Genomic DNA, 12790 nt, shown 5'->3' on the forward strand with positions numbered 1-12790 from the left:
ACCTTGACCTCGAGCCAAACAACCCCCCCATAAGCTTTTTCCCCTTGTTATAACGTTGGTGGAGTTAGCGTTATCAGCTGGTTAGCTTAGTGCAGGCGCTAATGGATCCATGTTTGTATCTCGTAAAGTATCCCACTAATAATGCCCGGAATGATACCAAACATCTACACTAGTACAAATAGTTTCTGTACTTATAAAACGAGGCATTAGAAAGTTTGTAACTACACCAGAAGGATATTTAAATAACACTACCCTGATGGATACTGCTCTCGGCTGTTACCGTGCAAGATCCTGCAAGATCACGCACAGAGCACAACATCTATTGCCGGAAGAGACTACTGGTAAAGAAGAATCAAGAAGTGAGTGAACAGCAGAAGCAGCTACTGCAGCGTGAGGCGATAGGACAAGATGCCACACAGTTGGATAGATCCCGGCTGCGGTTTAAAAGCAATAGATGTGCTCTGTGCAGGATCTCGCGGGATCTCACGCAATAGCGCGGTAGCAGCCAAGAGGAGGATCCATCAGGCAAGTGTTATTTAAATATACTTCTGGTGTAGTTACAAACTTTCTAATGCCTCGTTTTATAAGTATAGAAACTATTTGTACTACTGTAGATGTTTGGTATCATTTTGGGCATTATTAGTGGGGTACTTTACGAGATAAAAACGTGGATCCATTAGCGTCTGCACTACGCTAACCAGCTGATAACGCTAACTCGACCAACGTTATAACAAGGGAAAAAAGCTTATGGGGGGGTTGTTTGGCTCGAGGTCAAGGTGCAAAGCAACCTAGGGTGAAATTACTCCCAACCATCACTTTAAAGGTATCAAAGTTCGGTACCCGGAGAACATATGTATGTGTGTCTGTCTGTCTGTCTGTCTGTCTGTCTGTCTGTCTGTCTGTGTGTGTGTGTGTGTGTGTGTGTGTGTGTGTGTGTGTGTGTGTGTGTGTGTGTGTGTCTGCATGAGTGTGTGTGTGTGTGTGTGTGTGTGTCGTGTGAGTGTGTGTGTGTGTGTGTGTGTGTAAGTATGTGTCGGTCCCATCTAACAAGCTGCACTCACACAAGTTTTACTTTATTTATATAAAAGATGACTCAAACCGATTAATCAATTCATGTAATAGTTGACCACTAATGGAAGAATCTCTGCAACTCCCGAGAACAAACCTTTGAATGTGAAAACAGCCTCCTGTCCCTGACTGTGTGATGGAGTCAGCCCGCCCTCTGCTGCACACTTTTAGGAATAACATCTGTCAACATCTGTAGAAAACTGCAGCAGCTGGCAGTTTGAACCGCAGAGCTGCTGTGATGGGGAAAATAGTATTTGTTTATGGGCCCAATCAGGAAAAACATGCATTTATTAGTTAGTCTCTGCACTAACAACAGCAAGAACAATAAAAAAACATTTAAACATTTACTTTTTAATTATGAGCCTCTAACAGTTGAGATGCCCATTTTAGTTACTGTAAAAGCCATTTATTTAAGACATAAAATTCTTTTTTATTATTAAACATAAGTGTTGTTATGTTTATGTTTTAAGATGGATACATAAAATAATAATAATAATAAGAAGAAAACTAAGGGTCAAAGATAGTCATATAACATGCATTGTGTTCTGTGAAGAACCACATTAAACCTGTTTATCTGTGGTTTTGTTGCAACAGCTAAATCATTTTTTGGGAAAATGTTCCTTCTTGTTGCTTTCTACAAACTATCCAAAACACATGGAAACTAGTATTTGGTCAATGTCCACAACTGTAATTGATTTTAATTTGATTTATTTATTACCAGTATTAGCAGTATACCCCTGCTTATCACGGTGTGTTCATATCTATATAATAATCAAAATTCAACAAATATGGAATAATAGCAATACATGTTCAGGAGGTAAAACAGACAGCTGAGAGTGCTGCGGGCCCTTTAAGACTCTCACTGTCGCCTTGGTTACAGGCAGACCTAACAGTGTCTTTAGCATGTCAACATCTGCGACTTGAAGCGTTTCAGTCTTCCTATTCTTTCTGTCGTCGACTTTTACAAACTGTAGCTCCTCTCTGACAAAGCAAGGTGAGTTCTGAACCAACACAGCGTCACTTCATGGATTTATTCGACCCATGTTTCAACAATAATGCCGACTCATCCGTTAGCTGTAGTGCTATCGCCAGCTCCTGCACCGCTAGCTTCCCTGCTAACGTTACGGAGCTAGCTAACTTCGAGTGTATTCGTTTGTCTTGCACAGTTGATTTGCATCATAACGTGAATATTTCACATTATAAACCCTTAATGTTGCTGCTCAGATCATCTACGTTTGTCCTGCTGTCTGTTCAACACTTGGGAACATGTCGCTGTCCATGGTGCTAACAGAGAGAGGACAAGTCAGCATAATGTTAGAAACCCACCAGACTCCATGTAAATAAATGTCATTTTATCATCGTGAAACACACTTCCTTCAAAGTAGACAGACACAAAAAAACAACCCTTTAAACGTTCATCTTTCCACTGTTCCAACAATCACCACTCTGGTTTGGTTGAAATAAACCCTTAATTCACTCATTTACATGTGGAAATATGCATGGCTCTATACACGCTAAAAGTCCTGATTATTTACATGGAGTCTGGTGGAGATATGTTGGCTCTATACACGCTAAAAGTCCTGATTATTTACATGGAGTCTGGTGGAAATATGCTGGCTCTGTACACGCTAAAAGTCCTGATTATTTACATGGAGTCTGGTGGACATATGCTGGCTCTATACACGCTAAAAGTAGTGATTATTTACATGGAGTCTGGTGGAAATATGCTGGCTCTATACACGCTAAAAGTAGTGATTATTTACATGGAGTCTGGTGGAAATATGCTGGCTCTATACACGCTAAAAGTACTGATTATTTACATGGAGTCTATTGGAAATATGTTTGCTTTATACACACTAAAAGTACTGATTATTTACATGGAGTCTGGTGGAATTATGCTGGCTCTATACATGCTAAAAGTACTGATTATTTACATGGAGTCTGGTGGGAAACTGACGGTAAACATTTGCCATACAGGGTTACATTGCAGCCCGATTTCAGCATTTATTTCAAACTAAACAATTAGTTTTATGCTATTCAGATGTGCTGTGCAGGGTTTCCCCTAGAAAAGTTGTTTAGCCTGGTGTCAAATGTCCAGTGTGTAACTCTGATTTGTTTTCCAGAAGATGAGCGGGAGCGGTGACGACATCCAGCCTGTGAGCTGCACCATCAAACCTCCGGTCTACCTGCACATCGGAGACACCAAAGCAGACGCAGCTCGCTCCGGTGTTTGTGTTGTAGACGTCACCCTGCCCTTTGGAAAGCCTGTCAACGTAAGCTACGGCTCACCACAGAGAGCTGCTGATTTAACGCTCAGTAGCAGCGGTTATCTGCTGCTAACAACCTTCAGTTTCAGATTCAGTCTGAGCAAAAAATGCTTTTCATGCTTCATTGTCTTCTATTGTTTTACCTGTAGCCTGTATTATGAAAAACTGTGTCAACTTTAGCAAACAGACCTGCACAGCACATCTGAACTGCATAAAACTAATTTTTTAGTTTGAAATAAATGCTGAAATCGGGCTACATTGTAATCCTACATGGCAAATGTTTACCGTCAGTTTCCCACAAGACTCCACGTAAATAATCCGTACTTTTTTATGGAGTCAACATATTTCCACATGTAAATGGGTGAATTAAGGGTTTATTTCCACCAAACCAGAGTGGTGATTGTTGGAACAGTGGAAATATGCACCAAGACGTTTAAAGGGTTGTTTTTGTGTGTCTGTCCACTTTGAATGAAGTGTGTTTTACGATGATAAAATGACTGTTTATTTACATGGAGTCTGGTGGGTTTCTAACATTATGCTGACTTGTCCTCTCTCTCTCTGTCAGCACCATGGACAGCAACATGTTAATCTCAAGTATTGACACTTGTTCTTCTTAACTTAAATTTAATTCAATTTTCAATTCAATTCAATTCAATTCAATTTAGCATGATTACAAGAGAGGGTGTGATTTAACGTCATTTTTGGCACGACAGTGTTGCTTTATGTAAATATGTTGGAGAGTTCCCTTCATCTACCAAGATAATACTGGACAAGTAGCTGTAAGTTAATAACTGACAGACGTCTACTGTAAGATGTGTTCATATTCTCTCACACAAAACTAAATGTAAACGCTCTTATAGTTGTTCTGACCGTACATTGACCCAAGAACTTTAAACTATTTAAACTGTAATACAGTACTAAAGTTTTTTTTTTTTTTTTTTAATTTTAAAAAAAAAAAATTTTTTTTTTTTTTTTTTTTTTTTTTTTTTTTTTTTTTTTTTTTTTTTTTTTTTTTTTTTTTTTTTTTTTAGAAAAAAAAAAAAAAAAAAAAAAAAAAAAAAAACACAAAAAAAAAAAAAAAAAAAAAAACAAACAAAACATTTTTTTTTTTTTTTTTTTTTTTTTTTTTTTAATAAATTTTTTTTTTTTAATTTTCTTAAAGTTTTTTTTTGCACTTTTTATGCATGAAGGAATTAATACACACACACACACACACACACACACACACAGACACACACACAGACACATATCGCCTGCAGCGCGTTTATACATGAAGGAATTATCTTCGAGCTTATAAACGTTAACACTGTGATCTGGCAGACTCTGTTTCTTCAACAATAAGTTAAGACTCGATATGGACTGGTGGCATCTTTCTTCTGACCACCAATATGTTTTTAATAGTCTCATTCTAAGTGCTAGACCACATGTGTCAAACTCAAGGCCCACTGTCCAATCCTGGCCCCCTCACAGATTTTAATCCGGCCCTGACATCAATTTAGGTTCCCAACACATTTTAGCCCACCTAGTTTTTGTTCAATGTTTTATCGCTTTTTCTGAAGTTTTTGCCAACGTTTTTACCCCTTTTTTCGGGGGCATTTTTTTTTTTTTTCACTTTTATTTCACTTTTTTGGATTTTTTTGTTGCTTTTGCCGATGCTTTTTCCACTTTTTTGGTGGCTTTTTAAAGTAACATATTTGCTTTTTCTGAAGTTTTTATGATGTACTGTACTGTGATTCGCCAAAATGAAACAGGGTTCAACATACGTCAGGGTGATATACAATCAGCCAGTTTCCCCAAAAAGTAAAATGTGTGTGACTGTGTAAGTAACAGAGACGGCAAAATAGTTGTTGTTGATCGAGGCGGAGTAGAAAACCTGCGGTCCGTGGCGCTCGGCTGACTCACGTGCACGCAGCTTTTATTCATCTCTCTCTGACAAAATTGATGGCCATGTGCAGTGTCGTCCACTCCAGAGGAGTGTGGTAGAATGATGATGTAACGCGGGGACTCGTTATCTAAGTTATCTCTATCCATGTTTCTTGTGTCTCCCATCGGCGATGTAGTGAGGCAGAAAACACACACACACATATACACACACACACATATGTGATCTGCCTCCTCTGTAGAGTTCTGTATAATAAACCCCGGCCGCTGTGTGTGTTTCAGATTGAGGAAATCACCTTTAAGAACTACTACACGGCGTATGTGACGGTGCGTTTGCTGAGGAAGAGTTTGGGGCCGGAGGCCAACGCTAAGTGGTGCACTGCTCTGAGAGACCTGCCGCTGATGGACAACCCCCACACAGAGGGGGGGTCCCAGGACTACTGCTCCATCCACAGGACACAGGTGGGGCTGCAGCACAACACCCCTAATGAGAGTCTCCTTTAGGCGTGGGCCGCTATGAAATGCTGACAGTATGATAGCCTTCAGCAAAAACAGTTTCACAGTATTTCCATTACAGCCTTTAAAATGTATTATTTTGAAATGTGTGGGTTAAAAACAACAACTTTATTTTTTCCATTGAACGCAATGTATTTTATTTTGAAACACACTGCACACTGGCAGGGAGACGGGTTTCTAAACTGCCCTTTCTGTCCTTTTTGACTCACTTTTTCAAACCGCGGTATACCTAGAAACTGGTTACAGGCCCATGCCTAGTCTCCTTTTAGACCTTTTTTGTTTGTATTGTGGATAATGTGAATAATATTTAATATTAATATATATTAAAAAGAGAGACACATACACACAGACACATTCACACAGACTCATACACAGACAAACATACACACAGACACACACAGACACATACACACGCAGACAAACACACACAAGACAGACGCACACACAGAGACACACAGACACAAACACGCATGCACACACACACACACACAGTGTCACTGACTAGAAAATATTCACATTTAACAAGCTGCAATCAGAGAAGTTTTACTTTTTTTCATAAAAAATGACTCAAACCGATTAAACTGATTAAAACAATGTTTTCCACCCCGAATATTACTTCTTAGTTTAACCTTCGTCCTCTTACATCCCAGTGAACATTAAATATTAGCCCTCTGCTCTACTGTAAACCAACAGATCCCACTGGGCGTAAAACTAACACAGGCAGTCAGAGCTCAGTACCGTTTGTTTTCCCTCTCAGTTGGAGTTGGCGAGCCAGCCAACTCGGCACCAAAGGCTCAATAAGCATTATGTTTATCTGTGGAGGCAATACAGCCTGAATTTTTCTTCATTTCTTGTTTATTCTCTATGCAAATAGAGCCAGATGGGGGATGCTAATTTCATTTTTGTTTACTTCAGATGGCGCTCCGAGTGACGTAGTTTAAAGTGTAATCGTGAGAGTGTAAATTATGTTTGTTTGCTGTTTATGGGTTATTGTTTGTCATGTTTAGCCTTAAGGGATACTCAGTGTTTTTACTGTTACAGCAGTATTTTCTCTGCGTGGGGGACTGAAAGAACAGGAACTAAAAAAAATGTGTACAAACACGAAACTCCAGTTGTTTCCCTGACAAACGTCTCTCCCGTATTGTTTCCCTGTTAAATCAGCCCTACCGTTAAAGCTTTAGTGTGTAACTTTTTGATATTAATGAACGTCCGTTACATTCAAGCCATTACCAAATGAGTTGCTACAGAGCTACTTAAGACTATCAATTCCACACAACTCTCTCTGGATTTCTCAGTGTGACTATGTTCAGAAGATTGTGACGTTCTGGAGACTTTCCCACGCAGAAACTCAAAGACGGACGTAACCGATGCGGGCTATTTACAAACAGGGCGCACTTGGGTAAAATGGCAGATTGTCTGCCACATGAGCGAGAAGAGACAAGTTGCGCTTTCAATATGCGTTCGTGGGAGGGTCGTGGGGAAAGTGGGAGTTCCACCCAAAAAGGTGGGAGGATAAGCGCAAAGTGCCCCTAATTATATATTCCGTGGTATTTACAAAGACTGTCAGTAAGAGCGCGCCTCTATTCTGCGGGGAAATTCTCCGCCTCTCTAAACCAGCTGCAATCGAGTTTCCTCGTAGACCTTTATGCCGCTGGTGAAATGGCAACAGTAATTTGAGCAAGACGAAGACATGGGCGAGGCTGAAAATATTTTTAACAGAAGAATCACACTTTGTCAGTGAACACAACATCATTTAGCGTTACAGATCAAGCAGCCATGCAATATTAGAGTTACTGGAAGAAATCAAAGATGAAATTGAATCTCCCACTCAGCGTTCACATCCCATTCCAGCAGTTGTTAAACTCCTCGCTACATCACAAATATTGGCATCAGAATCATTTCAAACAGTCCTAGCATCAGCAGTGGGAATATCGCAGTCTGCACTCAGCCATATCATAGCACAAGTACCGCTTTGCTACAGCGCAATTTACGGTGTAGTGGGCGGAGAAAGACGCTGATTGGCTGATGGGTGTCAGGGTTGATAAATACTACGCAAAATGTGGAAGCATAGCGTGCGCTATTACCGAACTCACATAAACAGACGCAGCGCAAACTGCACTAGTGTTAGTAAATCTAGCCCCCTGTGTCCTCTTTGGCTACTATCTATGTGAGTCTATCAATCAACTGACGCCTAATTAACGTGCACGCTCACCTACTTATGGTGCTTTCAAATCAACTAAGGCGTGTTGTAGGGGTCGGAGGGCACCGACACATTAAGTGTACGTACGTGGGGGCATGTCCCCCCCTTGTCCGTTACACCCTTGGTTACAGGGACCCCAAGGTGTTTTTAGGGGGGTTCCCAGCAAAAAGGCTTATCATATATGTTTTCTATTATTCCATACATAAGATGTATGACTATTTGTCTTAATACACTTCTTTTAACAGCATCTAAAACCAAAGATCCTGTCAGAGGGGGACCCTGGAACAAAATCTTATCATAGGGGGGTCTGTGGTGTACTCTGTGTCAGTTTAGTGGTCCGTGATGTGAAAAAGGTTTGGAAACCGCTGCCCTAATAGTCAGTCAGTTGCTGCTGATAATTTCAACTCTTTATTTTAAATTTAAACAATGTTGTTGTTTTTCTATATGTCTTGATCATTTAATTCTCTGATGCATAAAATACTCCTTTTGCTCCTTTTGTCTGGCATGACTCATCATATTCTTTATTGGTGTGTGTGTGTGTGTGTGTGTGTGTGTGTAGATGCAGGTGGAGGCGGATCATGTGTTGTCTGTGAGACTGATCCTGAGACAGCCGTCGTCCGCCTGGCTCACCTTCGGCCTCGAACACATCCAAATATTCCCTCACACGGAGCCGGTTAGGTTCCAGTTTATTTCATATAGACAGCACTTTAAAAGCACACAAGTTTGCACCAAAGTGATTCACAAAAACAAAAATACAATGCATACATGCATATATACATAGATGTAACTAGAAACAAGTTAAAACACAAATTAAAACCCATAAAAAACATGTTAAAACAGATTAAACACATGTAAAAGCCAGAGAATACAAGTCTTAAGGCGCATCTTAGAAAACATCCACAGTTTCTCATGGTTTTCATTAGACGGACAGAAAATGTGTTCAGAACTTTTGACATTCAAAGTCAACTAACATTAATCACAAAGTCAATGAAATCAAAGATAGAATAATGTACTTAATGAAGTCTAAATGCCTCAGAGTGAAGCAAACTGCTCTGCTAGCTTTTATGTGCACAGCATCAGTTTAATGTTCAGGGACTGTTTGATTTGTAGTGTAATTATGCGTCTGGCTTTTATTTCTGTCTGGTGGATTAGAGAGAGCAAGGATGAACTAAGGGGAATGTGCATGTAAAGATTAGAACAAATGTAAAACAAAGATGTATATCTGCAAAAGTAGTAAATGTGGAATCTTTTAGATGAGGAAATGCAAATGTGTAACACGCTACAAATATACAAATGGGGCATATATGGCAATGCTTAAATGAATGGGAATGTGTTTAGTTTTGTTTATTTTTAATACATTTCATAAGATTGATAATATCCTGAAGGACCTAGGAACAAAATATAAATAAAATAAAATGTAGGTATAATAAGCAAATGCTTCAACCTTTCCGGTCAGTATTGATTATAGATGATTTAAGATGACACTGTATGAACTAAGGTTACCATTTATGTTATGTACGTGATGTTGTATATCCATGTGATCGACATGAATTAACCCTTGTGTGGTCCTTCGGGTCCCAGTGACCCGAAGGACCACACAAGGATTATGTACTTCCCTTTACTTTGTTGAGAATTGCTCTCTAAACCCTGTTTCTTGTAAAGTAAGTAAGTAAAGTTTATTTCTAGAACACATTTAAACACAGTTTAAGCTGACCAAAATGCTGTACAAACAAGAACTAAGGTGCTGTATTAACCCTTATTTAGAGAGCAATTCTCAACAAAGTAAAGGGAAGTACATAATCCTTGTGTTGTCCTTCGGGTCACTGGGACCCGAAGGACAACACAAGGGTTAAACAAAACATTTTATTTTGGCCAACGACGCATCCAATACGTAGGTAAAGTGGAAAGTTGAAATTTGTCAGTCTCCTGTTTCAACAGCCAATAGAGCCTCAGCTGGTCGAGTCTCCAGAGGCTGGTTTTAGAACGTAAGAGACACCTCCTGTTTCAATAGCCAATAGAGACTCAGCTGGTGGAGTCTCCAGAGGCTGGTTTTAGAACGTAAGAGACATCTCCTGTTTCAACAGCCAATAGAGACTCAGCTGGGGGAGTCTCCAGAGGCTGGTTTTACAACGTAAGAGACGTCACCTGTAATGTCTACTATAAAATGATCTATAATCCATTTTATTTCTGTTATCAATTGTTAATGTTAACGTAGACCCAACATGCGCCGGCGAGCACGTACGGTGGAGCGAGCTAGAGAGTGACTGAAGAGAGGGAGCGCCCAGAACAAAGCCGTGACTCAGAGAAATAAGTGTTTTTGCCGATTCATCACTAGAAATGTAACTGTAGCAAGCATCTCACTATCACTAACGTTATCCACGTTCATATTTAGATGCAACAAATTATATATAATCCAGCTACAAAAAAAACTGGAAGTCTGAAGTTAGGACAGAATTACAAAGAGTCGTTGCTACGCAGATGATACACTGTCTCGTCTTATTGGTGTGAACTGGCAGCTTGTAGAACGCTGCAGACCGGCGCGTTGCAAGTAGTTGCAAGTTCAAACTCATCTTGCCCGAATCTTTGATCTTAACTAGGCTTAATGCCGACCTTCAACCAAAAAGTGACTCCACTGTGGCAGACATATGTCCAATCTGGGAATGAAATCATGAGAGTTGTTAGAGTTTGGGTGCACTCCTGTCGTCTCAATCGTCCAGATTTCAGCCTTCACCCTCTAATAATATCACATTTTACCTGCTGTTGTTTTTTTGTTTCACTTGTTTTTAATATGCTTAATATGCTGGTGTTATTATAAAGTGTCTTTGAGTACTTAGAAAAGCGCTATATAATCGTGAGGGATCAGAGGGATGTAAAGTAGCGTCATGCATAACTGTCCACGACTCTATCATTCTTGATACTACCACCAGATGGAGCCAAAGGAATGACTTTTCAAATCCTTCACACAGTGGATGTTACAACCACATTTAAATCAAGCTAAATGTTTCCAGACTGGTGATTGCAACAGTAGACTCAATTGCACCATTTAAGTGGCGTTTGTTTTTCCTTTCAGGACCCAGAGAAGGAGGTTTCTGATTGGCTGTCTGATCTGACGCTGGTCGACCAACACCCTGACCTGGAGGTACACATTTAGTTTCCTGTGTGTGTCTGACTATCTTTCTGTCCGTGCAAACAGGCTCATAACCATAATATCTTGATAATAAGTGGTGATCCTTTACTAATTCTCTACCATGACTTTTTTATCACTTTTTTCGACCTACTATACTATAATTTTGTTTTATCACTTTTTTGACACATTATACTATGACTTTTTATCACTTTTTTCAACATACTATACTATGACTTTTTCCTACTTTTCAGTTTTAAGTTTACATTTAACTACACCATTGGATTATCTTGAAAAAGTATTTTCTAAAACCCCTGTGTGTAAATCAATAAGTGAATGTCCTGCAGTGCCCCCTGGCTTCCTGTGCTTGACGTGTGTCTTCCGGTCGGTGTCTCAGGGCCTCCCGGACCCCCAGACGGTTTCATCCAGCATCCAGCAGATGTGGGCTCTGACTGAGGTGATGCAGACCAACCAGACTACAGCCTCCATCGGACGGTTTGACGTGAGTCTGAAAACACACTGATCACCCCCGCTTCCAGCTTGACTTTGAACTTACATTCAGTTGAGTGGACACGTTGAGCTGCTCAACCTAAGCAGAGTTGAATCAGCCAGAAAAACTGAAAAACACGTGTGTGTGTGTGTGTGTGTGTGTGTGTGTGTGTGTGTGTGTGTGTGTGTGTGTGTGTGTTTAGAGGCTTGTGAAGACTTATGAGTTAGGTGTTCATTCCTTAAGTTGTGATTTGCAACAGGTGCAACCCATCTAACATGAGAGCCAATCACGCGTGGCCTGTACACACCGTCTGGTCCTGAGAAGAGCTCCAATCAGCCAAAATAAGTGAAAGCACCTGTGTGAGTTTATAAAGACACGGAGGGGGAAGTAAATCCTGTGTGTTTGTTCTTTGTTGCTCCAGGTGGATGGATGCTACGACATCAACCTGCTCTCCCTGACGTAACCTGGCCGCTGACTCCTTACTCTACATGTACATAAAGCTCACTTTATGGAAGATATAATGACAGGAAACTATTCAAACGTATATTTCCTGCTTAAGAGCCATAGACCCAATCCCAATGTTTGTTCACAATAACTTCCGGGTAGAAAACTCCTGCGTCCCGTACAAACAATTTAACACTCCTGTTGTTCTTCGGTCAAATTTGATCCATTTTCAAAACGTTTCTATATCAGAAATTTCGGTTTCTTATAACCAAATTGTCAAAAGAAATAATGTGGATGGTTCCACACAACCAACGCTCTTCACAAGTTGAATAAATCAGTTCACTACTTTCATTGAATTTGGGTGTTTTATTCAATTTTATAGCGTTTGAAAAAAAAATTTGATAAAAGAATGTTGAATAAAGTGAACAACAAAACCTTTGGAGAAAGTGACAAAAATGTTGGAAAAAGCTCTCTAAAATAATCACGAAAAGCAACAGTGTTGAAAAAGGCAACCCAAAAGTTTAAAATGTTTAATTTTTACAACACAAAGGGTTAAAGTCTCTGAACAACAGAATCTTCTCTCATCTCCTTCATCTAAAACGCATGTTTGATGCTTTCATATGTCAACACTTTGACTAACTTTAGCGTGGAGAGCTAATGTTCCGGTTGGGCCACAGACTAAAGAAAATGACAGGAGAGGAAGGGAGGAGGGAGGGAGAGAGGAAGGGAGGAGGGAGGGAGAGAGGAAGAGTGGGAGGGAGGGAGGGATGGAGGATGGAGAGAGGGAGGGAGGAGGGAGG

At 40.1% G+C, this 12790-nt stretch overlaps 1 protein-coding gene across 2 annotated transcripts; it reads left to right on the forward strand.

Moving 5' to 3' along the window:
* The first annotated feature begins 1926 nt into the window (after positions 1–1926).
* nicn1 (nicolin 1) lies at positions 1927–12323 on the forward strand. Of its 2 annotated transcripts, none has more exons than XM_039796385.1 (7): positions 1927–2062; positions 3192–3341; positions 5499–5678; positions 8492–8605; positions 11003–11071; positions 11454–11558; positions 11968–12323. In XM_039796385.1, exons 2-7 carry the CDS (start codon positions 3195–3197, stop codon positions 12007–12009), a joined length of 657 nt encoding a protein of 218 aa, XP_039652319.1. In that variant the 5' UTR covers positions 1927–2062; positions 3192–3194; the 3' UTR covers positions 12010–12323. The 2 variants fall into 2 exon arrangements, with proteins under 2 accessions (XP_039652319.1, XP_039652322.1); XM_039796388.1 differs by having other exon boundaries at positions 3195–3341.
* The last annotated feature ends 467 nt before the right edge of the window (positions 12324–12790 follow it).

This window comes from Perca fluviatilis, chromosome 4, assembly GCF_010015445.1.
Source record: "Perca fluviatilis chromosome 4, GENO_Pfluv_1.0, whole genome shotgun sequence".
Lineage (NCBI taxonomy): Eukaryota > Metazoa > Chordata > Actinopteri > Perciformes > Percidae > Perca > Perca fluviatilis.